Source organism: Rousettus aegyptiacus, unplaced genomic scaffold (genome assembly GCF_014176215.1).
Source record: "Rousettus aegyptiacus isolate mRouAeg1 unplaced genomic scaffold, mRouAeg1.p scaffold_m13_p_2, whole genome shotgun sequence".
NCBI lineage: Eukaryota > Metazoa > Chordata > Mammalia > Chiroptera > Pteropodidae > Rousettus > Rousettus aegyptiacus.
Window position 1 is genome coordinate 55066887 of NW_023416295.1, and position 21220 is coordinate 55088106.

At 34.6% G+C, this 21220-nt stretch overlaps 1 protein-coding gene across 8 annotated transcripts in view; it reads right to left on the reverse strand.

Moving 5' to 3' along the window:
* Positions 1-524: 524 nt before the first annotated feature.
* SLC4A10 (solute carrier family 4 member 10) overlaps positions 525-21220 on the reverse strand; it is a 235689-nt gene continuing 214993 nt past the window's right edge. For 7 of the 8 annotated variants that reach the window (XM_036236080.1, XM_036236085.1, XM_036236082.1 and 4 more), the window contains 6 exons: positions 19946-20119; positions 19077-19199; positions 10777-10844; positions 8292-8408; positions 7490-7528; positions 553-2616 (listed from right to left, as the gene is read on the reverse strand). In XM_036236080.1, the coding sequence (XP_036091973.1) occupies positions 7516-7528; positions 8292-8408; positions 10777-10844; positions 19077-19199; positions 19946-20119 (495 nt within the window). In that variant the 3' untranslated portion in view covers positions 553-2616; positions 7490-7515. Of the gene's footprint in view, positions 2617-7489; positions 7529-8291; positions 8409-10776; positions 10845-19076; positions 19200-19945; positions 20120-21220 lie in introns of all 8 variants that reach the window. The other variant, XM_036236083.1, reaches the window with a different exon arrangement.

The window sequence follows — 21220 nt, forward strand, 5'->3', positions numbered from 1 at the left end:
AGATTATATTTAGGAATAAACTTCCCAATATCAAAGGCTGTTAAATGGTAGCAATTACAAAGTAAACTCACAAATCAAGAGAAAAATATTAATTTGTATGTTAGAGTTCTGAATGCAATTATCTTCCCAACTGACAGCCAGATGGCTACAAAGAATAATAGTCCCACCTGACCTATTGCAACAGAGAAGAGATAAGTTTTAGGAACATGGAGGGTAAAACAAGGCTAAGGAGTTCCAATAATGGGAAATCCTGCTTATGCCTTGGAAGATTTTACTGGTAATGAGAGCAATGTTATTTGCACCCACATCACTGTTCTTTGGGAAAATGAAGAGATACATTCTAATACAGCTCTCAAAATATTCTGTCCAAAAGTTCAAATTGTATCAGTACTCTTGAAATATCTACATCACCAAGTTTTCTTTACATCAGGGGTGTCTAAATTTAAATATTAGGTTCAAACAATCAAAATGTTCCACATTGATTTACTAATTAACAGTAAGGGGGAAAAAATAAGACACTTGCATCACAATTTAAAATGTGCAAGGAAATTATTTAGGATAAATATTTATTTCCACATAACATTTCTTAGTTGTGAAAAACACAATATCCTAGTCACATTTACACATTACTTAAACTTTGCAATAAATTACATTCAAGCTATTCACTAATTTTGACCAGGAATATGAAATTAGGAGGAAATATACAACACTACATTTTTCTTATATTTTATATGATTTCAAAATATTAGAATTAACATAGGGATATCAGTAAAATTCACACATGAACAAAGTGACTATAAAAATACTCAGAAATACAGAATTTCATTGGATATAATTGCTTATTCAAATAGGTCATCATGTGAAGATTTTAATTCAACTGATCATTTTTAACAGAACCATTATTAATATATTAAAACACTAGGAGGACTGACTGGCATGTACACCTAGTCTAAGTCACAAAACAATGGGAATGTTTACAATATAGCATCTGTATTATAAAATAAACAAAGGCAACACATTTGGAATGGAAAGTTTCGGTATTTTTTCCTTAGCTTTTATAAACACAGACTTTATTAACTGCATATTCTTCTTGTATTTTTTAGGCTTATATTCCATAAAAGAAATGGCTCCTTAAAAGATTGTGAGGGAAATTTTTCAGAAGGTATCAAAATGTTGAACCTGACAAAGGCTTTGTTGTTATTTTATTTCCCTCATAAGCTTAATCACAGGAGGATTTTGTTTTCACTTTTCATATACCCTTTACACAGAATATGTAATTAATAGTTTGGAAAAGCAGCAGGGCTCTGAATTATTATAAAACTGGACATTGAGTATTATAAGGTTGATGATCACTGCTCATTCTTAGGAAATAAGAGCACTATGAGATTTAGTCTTTATTAACTTCACATTCATCTAAAATAAAAAGAAATACTGTATTTATAGTAATGCTCAAAAATTTTTAACTTTTCTTCCTCTTGTATAAGCTTAGTAAAGATGGATTATTTCATATGAACTAAAATATCTACAGAAGCTTCTCGAACAGAATCTGAAATTTTCATTTAAAATATTTTTCTACAACATGCATTTAATTAAAAAGTGGAAAAGAGCTTTGCAGGAAAAATTACAATTGGAGACCTGTCAGTCTAACATCAGAAGCAGCATTAAGCAGCACATGACGTTTAGCAGCAGAATAACTGTACAGAAATAGAATTTAATGTACAATGACTCACCATGTGGTATTCCATGAGTACATATATAATAGTTTATTTGGAAAACGTTGTCAGTGGGAAAGAAATTTAACAGCATATTTCTGATAAAAGGTTGTTGTTGTTGTTTTTTAATCTCACAAAACTTACAAAGTTTTTCTAAAGCACTTCGTACAAGCCTAGTATTTGATCATGTAATCACAACTTAAATTTTAAGCAAATACTACTTGACTCTGCATTAGTGTCTGATTCTTTTAAACAAGTTGTGAGCAGGTTTCTATATATATTTTTTGAATTACTTTAGGTTTCAGTTACATATAAATTCTTAAGTATTAAATGTATCATATTAAATCAAGGAACTGCATAAATACAATTATTAAAAAAATGCTTCCCAACTAACCTTTTGATTTGGGTCTTTTGAAATAAGCCACTAATGCTAAGCTATAAAAATTAAGAAGTAAGATTACCTTTCAAAACTCTTCTCAATGAAATTACCAAGTATCTTCAGGTCACTACAGTAGGAAAATACAAACTAGGTAGATAGGACTTTTCTCTTTAAGAAAGCTATTGCTCTCATAAAACTGACAATGAGAATCCAGTGCTTACAAATACCTAACATACAGCAAGGAACACAGAGGTTCTTGCATTAGCTATTGTATACACTCACAAGGGTATCTCACTGCTCAGTAGTTTAAACACAGAAATGAAACAGTATTGCACTACTTACAGTATGAAGGTGGATTTGGGATGACAGACAGAATTTATAATACATGATCAAAGCAGTTTTATTAATAATTGTGGCACTCTTCTCATATATTTGTAAAAAATAAATTGAAGATCAACTCATAGACAAGTCTCCCTGTCAACACCTTTCCCTGAGTCAGCTTTCTTCTCTTTTCGGCTTTCAGTGCTACAGAGGGGAGGAAAAAAAGGAGAAATTTATTACTGCAATCCAGCATGGCTACTGTGAGATCTGCTTGCTGAGACACAAAACCCATCAACCCCAAAGCACCACAAGGGCCCCTAGGCATTGCTCTTTCATGCTGTGAAACATAGATAGATAGCAACAATTAAAATCCTCTGTACCCAGTGAGACAGAAACTAAGAACTGTGGGAAGGGAGAAATTCAAAAAATGGAAACTAACAACCAAAAACTAGACATTTTTAAGACAGTTTCAAAAGCATGCAACATTAACATCATGGTCCTCATTTGGACAAATGAATCACTGATGATTATTGAAAATGTCAGTCATGCCGCATCTTAAGATAGCACTGACACTGTAAATGACACAAACGAGATGTTGCAGTAGGTATATTTCTGGGCTCTGCTGCAAGTAGCCCATCCTTTGTGCAGGGACTGAACCCTGATCATTGATGATAACTGTGCCATGGAGTGTAGGGCAGACACATCTCTACTGGCCTGGAGGAGGTAGTCACTCTGCACCATCTCTACACAGACACACCCTCATCCTGTCCATCAGAGGAACACTGTTTCCCCTCACTCCTTCCAGAATAAACTCATTCCTAAATGGCTTTTATTTTATTTGTTCTTTAATTTTTAACTTTATCAATGGGCAAGCTGGTAATGCAACCCTCCCAATTTTTTTTTTCTTCAATATTTTTCTGATGTACGCTTTTCCTACTTTCACGTTGACATTTGTCATGGAAAATTCAAAGAATGTGCTCACATGCATGAAGCTCACACCAGGAGTATGTGCTTCCAGGACAGAACTGCTCACTCCCCAGTAGTTCCAGCACAGGACAGAGCCCCTCATGTTTGAGGCCTGTCTGTGTCCCTTGCTGCTGCTGACAGAAAGGGGAACCCACAGCTGGCCGGCCTCTGAGGCCCTGAGCTGGAAGAATACACATATTTTCACTATTAACTTTGGCCCTTCATACAAATGTCTGAAATGGTGGTGGGGAAATCCTTGGTTTTAAAACTCTCTTCCAAGCAATCAAGTGACAGTTAAAACCCTTTTTTTCTATGGGGCCTCCTGTGCAGCTTTCATAATGGTCAATAACTTAGACACATTCTAAGAGTGTGTTTTTTAAATTGTTTTTTCTCCAGTGCAAGCTAGAAACAGCCCTTCTCAGTTGTCACCACCACCCGGCACCATCAGGTAAGACGTGCTGGAGCTTCTGCCATCGGTGGCATGCTGCCAGCGCGGAGAGCGGGTGTGAGAGAGTGTCTGTGGCACCCAGGTTTGTGCCTGCCACACTTCTCAGCGCACACTACTTACAGGTCAAAGCAAAGCAACTTTTTTTCCCTTTTCTTTTCTCTTTCCATGAGAAGAGATGACAGTGTGCACATGATGTGTTGAGAGCCTTAACTCTGTATTTTTAACTCCTCTATCTGCATGACTCACTTTCTTCTACTTTAAGTTCCTTTCATATGACAAGTGTCTGCTACCCTACTTTCCAAATTAACTTTTCCTTGGGCTCTACCTGGCTTCCAGTCTCTTCTGCCAAACAAAGCCAATGAAAAAGGGCAGCACGGGTCAGTGGAGGAAGACCTGGGCTTGGAGCTTGACGATTACATTCAGTTCCCGGAAGCTAAGAATGAGCTATATGACCTTGGGCTAGTTATTTAACCTCTCTGGAACTTTGTTTCTTTATCTATAAACTAGTTTGAACTAGATGGCCAAGTCCTCTTGTAGCTTAAACGCCAGGATTCTGAGACTGGTATTCCCAGATCCAGTGAACTCTTCTTATCTTTCCAAAGAATAGCAGATCCTATCTGTAGGAGACTGCAAGGACAGAAACAGACTGGTCTCTACACATGCACAACTTTTATGTGTGCAGTGCTCTGCTCCATAACCTTATGGCAAATTATCAAATTCCCCATGTGCTATTAGTCACCAAGCAGTAAAAAAGAGATTCAGAATGTCAACTTGAGTCACAGATGTGCTTCTTCCTGATGTCCTCCCTTGGTCACACTTGTTTGGGTACAAAGCAACAATTGATTATGATTGGGTCATTTTATTTTTCTCTTTAAAACTAGTGATTTTGGTATTAAATTAGATTTCAGCTCACTATAAAGAAAAATTTTATAACCAGCTTAAAACGTTTATGAAAAATAATATCAACTTGAGTTATCTTACCTTATGGCTATTACTCTATTCCTTGTTACCATGATTTTTCTCATGATTAATTAATTCTAAACTTTCCTTGAAATAAACATACTACATAAAAGTACTAAACATATATCATATCTATCATGTACTATTATAATAAATGTATATTGCATATCTATTATATACCACACATACGGCATATATTACATGCCTAATGTAATATATATATACTATGTTATATAGTTCCCTACAAAGGCCAAGGGATTAAAGATGAATGAGACAGCGTCCCTGCCCTTGAGGAGTTACAAAGAAGTGATATTTCAAGAGACAGCAAACCTGACCCACTACCTCCATGCTGCTAATCAGTCTTGAAACTTATTTTTCTATGACCCTAAAATAGTTGTAATGAACAATATTCACCAAGCAAAGTCATGAGAGGGCCTCGGAAATCAGAGCATGAAAGATAATCCAGAGAGAAGAAGGCGGTGGGAGTGGAGAAGACAGAGAGGAACTGGAAGGGTTGTCCCAGAGCCAAGTCTCTGCCACTAGGGCAAAAACAGTGTTTCCTAGTGTTGTCTGTCAGATAACCTCCCAAGAAATGCTGATTTGGGGTGTCAGTTTTATAAAACAAAGCAGCTGCTCATCTATTCTGATGCAGTGGTTTTTAACAAGACGTATTTCCACCAATCCATCCAATAAGCTACAGAGGAGCTGTCACATGGATGCATAGCGCTGTTGAACTAGAATCAAATTAGACAACCCACAGACATGGTAGAATTTGCAATTAGCTCTTACTCTCTTCTTTCAGTTAAACTGGACAAAATATTTTTGACAACAAAAAGTAAGTGAAATAATGGGTAAAATATAACTGCTATTCTGAAGTCCACTAAGAAAAGGTATCTAGGCTTCTCTGATTGGCATGTAGGGCCTATAGCAAGGGATAGGATGGAAAACTAGTGATGGGGGTGGTATCGAAGACTGCATAGAAGACAGCTCAAGAGATACAGACCTAGTCTTTAGGGATTTTTTGCCAATGGATATTCTAGCAGGCACAGCATTTTACAGTTCCTGGTCATCAAACTTCACTGCCTTCAACAGATACCAAGAGAAAGCAGTGGGTTTGGGAGGACGTTGCTATTATTAGTATTGATGGTTTTTTGAGCTTTGGGAAGCCACACTCTTTGTGCCAGTTTCCACTGTTATGAAGACAAAGACACTAACTACTAACCAAGAGGTATTTTTTCACATGGAAAGCTACAGATTTTATCAACCTAAAAGTAAAAAAAAAAAAAAAAAAAGCTGGGTAAACTTTTATCCCACAATAGTTTGAATCTCATGTTAGTGGGAACATACATTCAAAGAATTAAAAATAAGTGGTTATATCAAAATATAAAGGATGGTCTATTGAAAATTAGACCTGCTTAAAGCACATTACATTGTTCACTAATCTACTGTCCAAAATAATCTAAATACACATTTGTAAAACAACTAGGTTTTTCTGGTGAAAAGCATCACTTGACTTTACTGTTTACTTTAAGGAGAACCTAAAATATAATGACATAAAAACTTTTGCTTGAACCAAAGAAAAGCAGAGAAAAAGTTTGCATTGCAGAGCCATGTAGCGCAGGAAGAAAAGCCATCTATAACTTCGTTTCAGTTTCTCTACATATTCCCATTGTTGGCATTTCATTTTGAGCCCATAAACCTGGAGTTCACATTTTTTTAAAAAATCAAAGAAATACCATAATTTTAATGTGAAAGGGTCCACAAACACATATTTTCATTGGTTTGAGAAACTGTTCTCATAATTGATTTTCTTCCAAAATTTCTAGCAAAATTGAATTACTGTGAGGATGACTCTATAAGACTATAGCAAAGATCTTTAGGAAAGGAAGATAAAGCATGTTTTGGAATAATAAAAAAAAAAAAATGACTTTCTGCTTGAGCCAAGCAAAGAAATGCATGATTTTAAAATCCTGTTAAAAGACAAAAAAGCATCAACCAAGTCTTTGAGAGAGCCTATTAAGTAACTTACATTAACTTCCTTTGGAGGAAGTGTTGGAGTCAGGGAGGGGAAGGAGGAGGGAGAGAAAATGAGGAGAGGGCAGAGGGAGAGAGAGGTGACTGATCCCCAGCTTTCTGGGATGAACTCTGCACATCCACTGTTTGTCTTGTATATGCTGTAGGCGACAGATATGACACTAAAGCAGCATGCCATTTTGGGGTGACAAAAACCAGCAATAAGAGGTAGTCTCTAAGTCTAATGTAGCCTCTTTTTCTAGCCCAAGTTTATAAATATTTCTCGCGAAGCCAGATGAAGTTTGCAGGTTTGAAAGCACAGTGGTGCATAAACGGAAGCTCCCAGTTTTGTAATCTCTTAGTTCGAGGAATGTATTTTCTTTTTCCAATATAGAAATTCGATGTCATTGCTAAATACAGTTCCATGAGATTTGTTGATTTATATGTGATGCATTTGTTTAAGTTATGCGGGGAAAAGGTTTACTCAAGCCTCAAACGCTCTTAAGGAGCTGAGTAGTCATAGGAACATCGTAAACATGCCATCTGATCTTGGCTCTAAGCCCATGACTCTCCCTGCCTTTTGCCTCCCCAAAACTCATACAGAGGACAGAGGCTGACTAGGTTTCTAGAAGACACCATACAACATAAGGAAATACAACCAAGGAATAGGTTTGAGGGAGAGGGTCTTACCTTTGGGGAATCAGCTTCTAGAGTGATTAGGAAGGGGAGCTTATAACAAAAATGTAATATAAAAATTAAGTAGAAAAAGTTAATTTAAAGTCATGAAAATAAAGGAACTTAATAATTAAACACTGTCCCAAATCCCTCAATCACTCTTTAATAAAAAAGGATATTAGTGTAACACAGAGATTTTTTTTAGACTGGTGTCTAAGGCTAATGGTTTGAACTCTTATTTATAAATTCTGGACTCACTCTTCCCCAGGATGCATTTAAAATTATTATCTGTATTACATACAGAGAAGAATGGATAGGACTTTCTAGAGCTAAAAGTTTTGGGGTAAGGAGCTTAGGGAAGATTTCCAAGGGGTTAGAATAGGAGACTGAAAATACACTAAATACAAAATTACCATTTCATCTGCAATATGGGTTTTAAAAAGGACAATGGGGGAGTGCAAACATCAGACATATATGGGGGGCCTGGAAAGTGGGCGATAAAGGATAATGATAAAATCCCACTGCAAAAGAGTAGGCCAAGATGAATGTCCAAAAATGAATGGCATGTATTGGGGCTCATTTATAGTTCCATTTTTCCCCACTGTCATATTTTGTGGAGTGAGGTTTTAATCTGAAAAGGAGATGAAAAATATAACAACAAATGCAATAATTACAATTTCTACCTACTTTTAAAAAGAATTTTCTAAAATATTTTAGATCTAAATCTGATGAAAACCAACACCATTATTTTGCTAATAGGTTCATGTCATAAAAATGATGGGGGTTGGTATAAATCACAGTATCTTAGAATTCAAACCTTTTAGAAGAAAAGCTTGACTCCTTATCTTTTGAGTTATCGGCAGTAATCAGAAGGTTCCTCCACAAGGCAGTCTTTGACATTTCATCAGAAATATTGATCACAGATGGATCATCTCTAGATAGGAGTTTACCCAAAATGAAATAAGAAACATTAACTAAGGAACTGCAGTTATCTAGTGATAGAAACTAAATATAGGACAGTCATGCCTCTGTATTTTTATAATTAAAAATTAAGAAGTATTAAATAGCTTCCTTAATTATTAAAAAAATCTATGAAAAATAAAAATCTAAACAAAAGATTATAATATATAGGAACTGATTTTGGCTGCGGTTTTCTAAATTCATTTCAAATTACGGAGATTAGGTTCTGCATGTTCATTGCTTAGCTTCTTTCCCTAATACTCAGCAGCACAGCAGATAACTTCACTCTTTGCTCCAACTCTACAGTGGCTCCCAACCAAGTAGATGGAATATAAGGCTCTGTCCTCACCCTCACCTTCCTGCTCTCACACCCTTGCTGTCCCTCTCCAGCTACAACACAATGGCCTTCGACAGCTCTGGAACACTGTAGGCCCACTGCTACCTCAAGGCCTTGTGCTTGCTCTTCCCTTGACCTGTAATGTGCCTTCCCAGGGTCCAAACTCTTTCTTCTTCAAATGTCACCCACTCAGACAGGCCCTGGCTACATTTCTATTTCCATCCTATCGTAGCACTCTCATCCTTCTTTTTTACTTTTTGTTTTTATTGTGCTTCTCACATCTGAAATCCTATACTATATTACCTGTTCATTTAATTTCCTGACTCCTTCTACCTCTATTAGTCTACTCAAATATCAGCTTGATGAGAATAGGAATTCTTGGCCATTGGTTCACTGCTGTTCCCCCATGACCTAGACAGAGCCTGGCCCGTAGTACCTACTAAATAAATATTTGTTGAATAAATTAAGGCAGCCTGTATATTCAACAGAGGTCTTTCCAAATGGCTGGGGGAGCCTGAAATATCAGTGCCTGCACTATGCTGAGTGCTTTTTTTTTTTACATTTTAAAATGGTACCAATTATAGGTGGCATTCAGAATGCTCCAAAACCCTCCCAGGGCTAGAAACACAATCAAATAGCAGCAGAGATAAATCATAGGCCAAGTCAAGTTTCCTTGAATGAGAAAACAGCACTCTGCATACTACACATAGAAAAGATACTCTGCTGTGAAAAAAAATTATGTTCAACTAAAATCCTAGACTGACCTCACCTGACCCTCACTGGTGGTTGCTCACAAGAGAACAACCATCCAAATATAAAGAGAAACACTAATAATCTGGGGCAAAACCTGGAACCTTGCAGGCCCCCTCACTTGCCCAATCTGAATATGCGTTCTTTAATTTCTCTAATCCATCCAGCCTTTGGTGATTTATAGCATGAGGTCAAATAATTTCCAACAGAATGTCATGTGGAAGATAAATTTTTTTGTAAAATTATGTGACAAAAAGTCTGTGAGCAAAAGAGTTTAGAAAAGACTGGATTAAACAGTTAAACTTTTCTTTTTTTTAATGCAGTGCTACCTGTATTCTCTAATATGATAATGCGCTTTGTGAATCTCTGAAGTGGAATACAATGCGTGACATTTCCCAAACTTATTTAACCACACAATCCTTTTGAAAGGGGTACCACATGAGACTAGTCTTCTACAGAATGCACTTGGGAACATGCTGATTCAACTAAATAATCAACAGATTTAAAAACTTAAATATTTTTTTTTAAGGAAAGCTAAAATACCTTCTGTGCTTATGTTCACCCTAAGTGGTACATAATTATATTTTTTAGATCTAGGAAATATGATTTTACAGACAGACCCTGATCCAAAAGAGTCTCTATTTACTTTTAACACTATGACAAATTTCCTCCACAGAGAAAAGTTTTCTCTGCTATTTTACTGACATTGCCTTAAATTATCCTTTGAGACCATATACATAATTTTTGGTCAAATGCTTTCAAAAGTTTTTTATTATAACTTATAGGAGTTTGTTTTCTTTTGCCATGCCTTGTGCATAAAGACAATTAGCATATTTTAGAGACTTACATAAATGTATCCTAAAAAAGACTCTCACAACTGAATCTTTCAATTTAGAAAATAGATTATCTCTTTGGAAGTGCTTTTTTTTAAAGAGTGACCTTCCAGAGTTCAAATATTTACCTGTGACCAATTCAGTGCACACCTAGCTCATTTATCCTACAACTGAATCTTGACCTGTCTTTAGGTGCTACTTTCAGAGGCTATGAAAGAGAGCTTTCATATCCATTATAAAATATGAGAAGAAAGCACTTCAAGCAACAGCTCCCTGTCTCTGTTCAATTTAAGCTCCTTGACCATAGTTACACAGCTATTAAGCGACAGAACTTAGTACTGGGACAGTAAAAAAATTTTAAATAGAGTATATAACAACACATTCCATTATTTAAATTGTGTGTTTTTACATTTATATCTTACCTGTAATGTCCTTCCAATGGAAGTTGTACTGTGCCCTCATCTTCCATAGCTAGCATACTTTGTTCTTCCTGTGAAGACAAATATAAAATATATGAAGTGAAACTGATGAGGCTCCCTTTTACATTGAAGAAGAAACACAGATTAATGTTTCACTATCTCATTAACCCCAGGGCCTTCCACTTTGTTTGCATTTATTAATGCTAGCACAGGTCCTTTCAATAAAGCATCAGCTACCAAGAACATAAGTAATTAATGAGAGTCTCATATCACAAAGTAATTTAAATGCTAACAACAATCTCCTTCATGTCACTCAATGTAAAACGTGGTTAATTTCCAAGCAGATTTTTAAAAAATTAATCTAAATTTTACAAAGATAAAAGTATGGGTAATGTAATCATTTTCATTGTTATAAAGTTGAAATTACATTCTCAGAATACTCTATTAGAAGGGAATGAAGAACATATTTAGAACATTGGTTCTCAAATGTTAGTTTATATCAAATTATCTGGAAGGCTTGTTAATAATACATATTGCTGTCCCTTACCTCCACAGTCTCTGATTCAGTCGGTCTGAAGTAGCCCAAGAATTTACATTTCTAATACATTTCCATGTGACACTGATTACGCTGGCCTGAGAACCATACTTTGAGAACTGGTACTTTAGAGACTTAGAGACAGTAGAAAGTACCTTTTGTACAGACCAGAGCAAATATGTTTTCTACTTAGGGATGCATCTTAGGCTTTTGTTTTATGCTTCAGATTTCTTCTTACAATGACAATATCCCACCCTTCCCAAAGGGTGGATATGCTTCATATATTTATTTCTTCACATATAACATTTTAAAACTATGTTTTTGGAATGAAGATAATCTTATGCTACTATACTAAAATGTCCTGTGGCTTAGTTTTCAATAATGGTATCAACTTTTTTCCATGCACCAAAAAGAAAATTTAGTTAACAATGTTCAAGTTCAGAGAACTATTTAGGGCCATTTAAAAATGTTAGAGTTATTGGCTCAATCTCCAGAAATGGAATTTTAAGTTGTATACAGATGAAGAGCTAAGTGACTCCCTGACCAAGTGGGAAAGTAAAGAGAGATAATAGGGTCTACAGCCATGCCACCATGAACAAGCCCAATCCCATCGGAAGCTAAGCAGGGTTGGGCCTGGTTAGTACTTGGATGGTAGACCACCTAAAAAGACCAGGTGCTATAGGCGTAAACAATTTTTAAAAAATAACAATAAGAGATTATCGACTGACAAGGTCTTTGCAATCTGTGAGATCAACCAAGGGTTGCCTCACCTAAATAATAAAAAAATAAAAGAAATAAAAAGAGAATAGGGATGACCTTCAAGGCTTCTTGTCTTCTCTCTTTTAGTAGGTTTGTGGTAGCTTTGCTGATCTAAATCAGCTTCCAAAAAGATATGACCTTTGGCTGATGCCATTATTCTCAGCATGTAAGGCTATTCCTAGCATCCTCAGTATGTAGACCATGGCCCTAAATTTGCACGCTGCCTACTCTGAAGAGCCCTAGCTATATTTCTTGTTACTTAAAGAAACAGTGTTTTCTAGAACTTCCTCAACCAACCTAAGAATATATAATAGAATGTAGAGTCAGGGCTCATTATCATTTTTGGAGTGTTCTCTTACACATCCAACCTGCTGACCAAGTCAGGTTCCTCTGTGCTGGGACCTTGCCATGTTGCCTACAGAATATCTATGCTTAACCTATGCTCTGGAATAATGGAGAAGCCAGGGGACTGCATGAGCTCTTTTGTATCTCTACTTATAAGCATTCCCCAAAACCTTATGTTCCATTTATATTCTGTGGTACCAATGATATGTTACCCCTTTGTATTACAGAATTTAACTCTATACTTTCTCTGTTGTTCTTTAAGGAAAATTTTAAGATCCATCGGATGTACTTTATTACTTACATATTATATCTATTCCCCTTGGCATTTGGCAGTATTATAACTAATTTAAGGTGAGTAGATAGTAAAATTGGTTTGAAATTACACATTTAAGCATCCGAGCAGAGCAAATCTACAACCTAGAATGAGGCATGCCCTTGAAATGGGTTATCGTTATATATGAAACATAATACATATGTCATATTAATTTATATGCTTATCATAAAGGCCCTGAGCATAGTATATACATCCGTTCAAATAGATATAGTTACTTTATCTATAGAAAAAGCTATGTTAATGAACGGGAAAAGACATAAAAAGGAAATATTCATTGATCCCAATGCTATTTAAGCAAACCAAGATACAAGCAAAAAGTGATTCTTTCCTTGATTGTCCACTGAAAGGCCAGCTTGGTATAGAGCATCTCTTGCAAACGACTTGGAATAAAAAGTCAAGAATCCAGGTAGAAATGTTTAATGAAGAGTAAAATTCAAAAATGCTGAAGAAAAGAACAGTGTCATCAGTGCTTAGGTTACCTGGCAGCAGAAAACTAAGGCTCAAGATTCAATCTAACAGCAAAAATTAAACCAAAGCTTTGGGAACAATTTTGTTTTTTTCCTCAGATGATTTTCCACTTTTCTCTCAAATTGCTTTCAATAATTATTTTGCACTCTGTGGCTTGTTAGCATGTGTGGGCTTTATACTAGTCATAATTCTATCCAAACAAAAACTCATCACGTCTAAAGATAGCATTTCCAAGCCATGCTTATCTGAAAAGGGTGGCAGAGCAGTCGCTGCCTTCAGTGCCAGAAGGAAGCTGGGTGGGCCCCAGAGCTCGGGATGGAGGGCCGGCTGCATCCCAGGCAGCACTCTGAGGAAGCCAAAATTGAGACTTTCTAGTGAGGAGCAGTCAAATCAGGCACTAGCCGTCACGACAATCACAACCTAGTGTATCTCAATCATACAGGAAAAGAGAGTGAGAGAGCATAAAGCTAACTGGGTATCCATTATTTTATAAGTCAGAAGTACCTTTAAATGAGTTCCTTCAGTACTTCATTTACATGGGGCCCATCAAAAATATGCTGAATTCTACAACATAGTGAAGATGTTAAAAGGATGATGATCAAAGCTTATCCAAGAACATTTGAGGGGTTTTGCCAATTTGACTAAAGAAATATTCATACTTCAATTTGAACACCATCTTTTAATTAAGATAGCCAAAGCATTTTTCAGATGCTAATTAAGGTAAGGACAGTTAATGCTATATCCAGTAAAAGGCAGAGAAGTTGAGGCTTAAAAAACTAATCTATTCAAAAGCACTCAGACATTACTGAGCATGCAATATATGCTAGACAAATGATGAAAAAGAAGAATCCAGGATCTAGTCATGAATCCATTTAACAAAGATGTATTAAGCATTATCTACATGTCAGGTAGTCTACTAGGTACTAGGGATAAGGGATACAACAATGAAAAGAAAGATGCAAACCACTATCAGAGAGTGAGAAAGATCACCACAAAAAGCATAGGGGCCAAGGAAGCAGTATCTAAGCCAGTCTTATTTCACTGGTTTGGTAGTAGAAAGGAACTCTAGGCGGGAAGAAAATATGTGGGCCAAGGATAAAAGATAGTTATAAATAAAATGTGTTTGCATGACAATGAACAACTAGTGTGGCTGGAGCCAAAGGCCTGTGCTGAGTAGAAGTGGAAAATAAAATTGGAGTTAAATTGTGGGGTGTTTTGGTGAACAGAATGTTATACATAAAATTACATCATGACTCTTTATTATATTTTGCGATAGTATAAAAAGTACAATTCATATACCATGATACCTAACAAATGTTCTACATTTAGTGAAATAGGAAGTATCTGTTACTATAATCATTTCTCAGGTAAAATCTCTATCCATGCAGGAGCACTCAAATAGCCCGAAGTACAAACAACAGCAGAGAGCCAATGCTTAGAGAGATGCTTAAGGTATTAGAGAGAGAAAATAGTTAGCAATTTTAGAATTCACAGATCTTAAAAAGTGGAAGGGACTTCAGAAATCAAGTTTAACCCCTTTATTTTACCTAAGAGAAAAACAAGGCCGAAGAACATAAGAAGTGTCTATCATTTCCTATTTCAATTACTTAATAGAATAGATAATAATGCAAACATTACATATGTACTTATTATATATTATACACATATATAATACTTTGAAAACCACAAAATGTTGTAACTTTAAGAAGTATTTCTTAAAATTTCCAATAGATAAAAGAGCCAATACATACAACTACTCACTTTAACAATGAAAGCTGAAAAGAAAAATGAGGCTGAGTAATCTACACAGAATTCATATAAATAGATGGATGAGACATATGTTTTTCATCAGAATATTTGATTTGGCACCTCTAAATGACTTATCTAAATTACTATAAAATACAAAAAATTCTGATAGAGTAATCTTGGATTACTTAGAGTAACTCTTTAGAAGAGTATATTCACAAGATACATATTCTGTGGCTTTAAAAAAGGTTTTATCTCAAATTTTAGCATGCATCAGAATCACCTGGAGGTCTCCTTAACACAAATTTCTGGCTCTATCCCCAGAGTTTTGAATAAAAGTTCTCAGTAGCGTCCAAGAATTTGCATTTCTAACATGGTGCAGGTGTTGGCTGATGCAGCAGAGGTCCTGAGACCACCCTTTGAAAACCCACTGCTTAAGAAAGGATGTGCTTGCCTCATTCTAAGATTTGATTAGAAATAACATTTGTCTGTCTCATAATTAGGCCATGCTTCCAAACCCACAACCAATTCTGATCTTTCTTAGCAGCGAGACATACTCTGTAACTTGTTTAACTGTACTTGTTTTTAGATTGCTTTTGCATCTTCTTGAGCTTGCTCATGATCTTGCTTCATACAGATCACAAATCCCATTAGCCTCCTTTTTGTTTTTCCTGTAATACATATGCTAGTGTGAACCTCCCATAAACCAAGAGTTATCAATGTCCTGATCACTGACCAGAGCTGAATTTCCAGGATTTATCAAACATTAACTGCCTTCTCCCTGCATCCAGGAGCAAACATTCTGTTGGGTCTTTCTGCTTTTAACAGTAGCCCTTTTGTCAAATGTGTACAGTGTCCTAGAGAATATTTAAGTAGGAAGGAAGGCATGTTGGTACTCTGAGCACATTTGGACATCAAGAATTTGATTCTGCAGTCTTCCCTTTACACAGAGCAATGTGCAAAATGTCAGGGTTCCAATATTCATTTCTATCCTGATTATAATCCTTTCTTTCTAAAAACTGAAGCATATGCATATGCATATGCATGAAGTACATGAAAATTTGGAACAGAAGCTCTGCGACCTTGGACTGGCCTGTGTAGCTATTTATTCTGCTTAACTCATTATTGAATTTTAAGGTCAAATTAATGTTTTCTCAATGCTGTAAGAGCATAAGCGGGCTACTGATAGGAAACCCTGGAGGATAAAAGTACAAGCTTGTAACTATCATCAAAAGGCCAAGAGGTGAGACTATTTTAAATTCGAGTCTCAGGGAGCTGAGACATTTCTGCTATTTATCATCTTCCAAGATCATGATCAGTTACTCAATTAATTTGAGCAATTGCAGAAATGCAACATTTCTGGAGAACTTCTCCCTTTACCACCTTAATGCATAATGTTTTGAAAGACTGGGCCTTGGCATAAGATGCCACAGTAAGATCACATCCTTCAGCAGAGCCTCAAGAAAATGAAATACTGAGGTCCAAAGGACCAAATAGAAAATCAACCAGAATTTAAGTTTTGGTGTAATCCTTTTTAAATCTTCCTACTCTCTATATTGATCATACTCTTTTAACTCTAATTCCAAGTTAGGAAGTAAACATCTTTAAACTTTCTTTTCTCTCTCCAGTTGTTAGATGGAGAATTTTTTTTTTTTTTTTGTACTGGTCAGAACTATATTTTAGCATTCAATTGTGGATTATTTCTTCACTGTATTATTGGTTCTCTTGTTTCTTTTCTTTTATTGAGGCTCACATAAAAGTATCATCATATTAATCAATTTTGTGATATTCAAAGGTCTGAAAACCTGCCTCATTAATGTATTGCAAGCCATTTTCTCCCATTTTTTCTCATATGCAGATCTGAAGGATATCACTATAAATTTACCTCAATATATCTTTAATCTATTTTTGTATTTTTTTGGAAAACATGAGCTCTAAGAAATTTAGTAATATTTAATTACCTCTAAAATCTTTATCTTCATAATCAGAAAACAGTAAATACCCATTGGAGCAAAGTGGGTTTATAATGTAAAAAGTCAGAAGCTCGTGAAGTAGGGTCTCTTCCTATCTGAAGCTGATAAATTCCAAAATGGACATCTGGCACTCATGCATGTAAGTACTATACATATGCAGCTATGTGAGTGATTCTGGGCAATGGAAATGGCAGATTCTAATAAATTTATGATTATTACCAAATTTGTTCCCTACTGTTTCACATACATATAAAGGCAGAATCTGAATTTTTTAACTTTTAACAGGAAAAAGTATTAAACATAATGCTATATATACAAATCATTTTTCATTTTACAAAGTTCTAAAAGGGTAAGAATGTTCCATAGTATGCATGTGCTCTAAGGAAAATGCTGTGGAAGGAATGATTGTGCAGCTGGGGCTATTGCTAGCTTTTTCCTATAGAAGTAGTAAAAACATTTGAAAGGAAATCAAAGCAGGAAAATAAAGCAAAATTACTGTAAGTTACTGTTTTTAGTATACTTAATAGTATTCTTATTATCAGAGAGACTGAGGGGAAGTCAACGAGCAATGAGTTTTAAATTCAAAATTGTCTTCTCTGGAATTTAAAACTTCTTGGAAATTGTTTTCAATCCGAATAACTACATCAGATATGGATGCTTTAATACTTTAGAATGTCTATGTTCTTGTGTCCATCTTCTTTACATTTAATTTATGCCAAATTATGTCATATTTTTGTTGAGTAGTATCTGAGAATAGAGCAAAACTTTACCTAAAGCCCAAAAAAGAAATAGAGACTATCAAAGCATCCTAGCTAAAGCATTATTTTTAAAAATCTCTCAAAATCTATCAAAAATAGAGAAATTATAATTTTATAATATGATACTTCTAATGTTATATAAATATTATGAGAAGTATGAGTTGAAGTATGCCTTCTACAATATTTGGGAAGATTGAAATATACGGTATTAAGGTATATCATTGTGATCAGTTTCGAAATGTAGGAATCCATTGTCAGTGATAGGACACCATGGAAAAATGAAGAAATGTCAGATATGATATAGCCATATTTTCAGAAACATCTGAGCAGAAATCTCAATAGACTTTTGCCTAACCAAGCCCCACCTAAAGACAATAAAACCTAAGATCATTGAAATGTTTGCAGATTCTCCAAAAGAGAGAGGAATTTATCCATGGTTTGAGAAAATACACTATAGATAAGAAACTGAGTACAATTATTGAGCACCTTGTAGAAAAAGGAAAAGTAGAAAAAATAACGCACAATTCTCATCAAACATTTTCTTTCATCATTTCTTTTTACATGAAAATTTTGTTCCTATATTTAATAATTTATGGCCTCAATTATTCTGCTAAATGATGTACTGGTCACTTTTTTCATTTCTACTCTATAGTTTTTACATACTTTTAAAAATATTATGATTACTAACCTTCAAAACAGACCAAGACTTACACATGAACTTTAAATACACCATACAACTTAAATTGTTTTAACATATGAAACAGAATAGGATAAATCAGTAGTCTGAGGAAGTAAATCCCCAAAGTTTCTCAAACAATATTTACTCGATATTAAATCACTTCAAAAGCAAATAAGATCAACATGTTTTCCTCTGAAGCATTTCATCTATTTCAAGAATAACCAATTTTATCTTTTGATTAGAATTAAAATCTTTTGATTAAAATTCTGTCCCCTAGAAAAATACCAACAGTGATAATGTCTCTTTTTTTCTTCTCATATATTCAACCAAAAAGCAATCATTGCACGACCACAATTTGAAAATAATTAAGCATCAGTACGTTTCCGCCATCCACAGGGAAGGGATCAGAAAAATAAATTGTGTAGTTCAGGAGATAATGAAGTACAAAGAGTTTGCATGTTTCACTGGGGTTTATTTTCCTCATATAAGATATTTATGCACTCTTTCTCTCTCTGTGTGTTCAAGTTCTGAATTTATGATCTTCTAAACTTTATGATCTTGTCCACCTGTGGTTGCTAGTAATCATTAACTATTTAAAGATAAACACAATAATTTCATTTGCAAAGTGCTTCACTTGCAAAATTTTATTACATGCAAGTGCTTCAATTTATTTTCTTTGTAAGATACTTATTTTGCTCTGACTTACTTCTTTTTCAGCATCTTCTAGTTTCTTTTTCTTACTCTCAGGCATTAAATCATCCAACCAGCTGAGTTCCCGTTTGGTAAACAAAAAGTCCATCAGCTTTCTTACAAATACCAGAGCTAACACCTGAAGTAAATAATAAAAATAAGTAAATAATGGTGTAAAACAGGGAAAAATAGAAATGAAAGATGTAGATTTGTTTGTTTTTTTTTTCAGTAGAAAAAAGTCAATTTCAATTAGAGCTGAGATTAAAGTAAAATATGAAGATATATTTTTATAAAAGATATTGTCTGAGCTTTTGATTCCTTCATTTCCTTTTCTCACCACATCCTCAGAACAGTGGTTGTGATATTGAGTCATTTAAAGAAGCTATTTTAAAAACTATAAAATATATTTGACTGTTTTCTTAAATTCATGTAGTTAATAGTTTACATTATTTTAAATGACCATTAAACCATTCTCATCTATGCTGATAATATTTTAAAGTATTTATAGTCATTCAAATTTAGTATGTTTTTTGAAATATTTGAAACTTACCTGAAATATTGCATGAAATGTAATTTTTAAAATCCCAGCTTTTCAGATTTGCCGGTATATCTTTGAAGTTAAATTTTGAAAGTTTAGATTTTTCCACCCAACTTCAATTAATTTAAACTTCAACCAATATTCAGAATGATGGACATAAAACTAATATAAATCACTGAAATTTATATATAATCTCAAACACAGTCTTAGTCACCATCTTAGTGGTTAAAGTTTATACCAGGGTTTCTAATAATTGTTCAAAATGAGTTTATTATTCCAATTTCAGTTCATGAGTTTCCAATAAGAGTAGAAAATCACAAGAAAAAGAAGAAAAAGAAGTTTCATACCATCATGGGAAAGACAATAGCAGCTCTTGAAACTTTTATTATCCACAAAAGGCCAAGGCAACTCATTTGAATAACTGTGAAGAGGTGGACTTTTCGAAGTGGCACATGCCTTAGATATATAAAATCTGGTTGATGTTTTGCAGGCATCCAGAAGAGCTTTATTCTATCAAAGAACTAAAAGATAAACAGACTAAATTTCTTTTTACAGGCAAAAGTGGGACAAGTAAACATTTAATGTGGTCCAATGTATGGTATATCTGGATCACACTTAAGTTGATATCTGGTCATCTGGACAATAGGATTGTTATGCAAACACTCTGAAATACTATGGTTTCAGTTTTATAATATCCCATGTTTTCTTGAATATGGATATAGGTTATAATTTAGAAGAGCGTAAAAATATTGAACCCAATGCTACATGTTGCTACTTGGGAGAGCATAGCCTTTATTTTTCATTGTCACATCACAATCTCTTCCTTTATTTGTGCCCTAAGCACCAGGGTTTCTTGGACTCCCATTCGCTGTCCTCTTCTGTCCTGGAATAGCTCATCCATATCCATGGGTTCAACTTTCACGTACTTTCTAAAGACTCCCAGACTTAGATCTCTACTGCAGCTCTCTCTCTTGAGCTCTCACACATATTTAGCTGTTAAGTAAGATGTCTGTTGGTTTTATTTAGCCTTGCTGCTTTGATCCCCAACAAGGTTTTGGTGCTGTTTTTACAAATAGAAATATCTTAGTCAGAAAGATGTAACTTAGATGAATAATTATTAATAAAGTATTTCCAGAGCAAATTTTGTTAACTCAATTTAATTTCTTGGTCAATTTCCTATACTGCACTGTCAAACTATACATTTTTCAGTTTTGGTTTACAAAAATTATTTTCATCTGGATCAAAGTTATTTCTGTTTAAATTTAACCATAAAGGCAATACAACTATTTTTGGTCTATATAATATTATTGCTATGGCTTTGAATTTGAGGCCACTTTTATCCACTAACGCTAATTTTCTCAATTCGAATTTTATAGATTAAATTTTCATGAGAACTTTAAAGCTTTAATCATCTTTTACTTACTAAAAAACCATATTGCATGTCAGTGTTATTTTATATGTATCATTTTGTTTAATATTTCTTAGGCCAAATTTTGCAATTTTGAATGTTTCCAACAAGAAGTGATTATTTAAAATATGATTATGATTTCATCACTTTCAGTTCTATTTCGTGCCATTTCTACAGTAATACCTATTATGAATTTTCAAAAGAATAATATTTG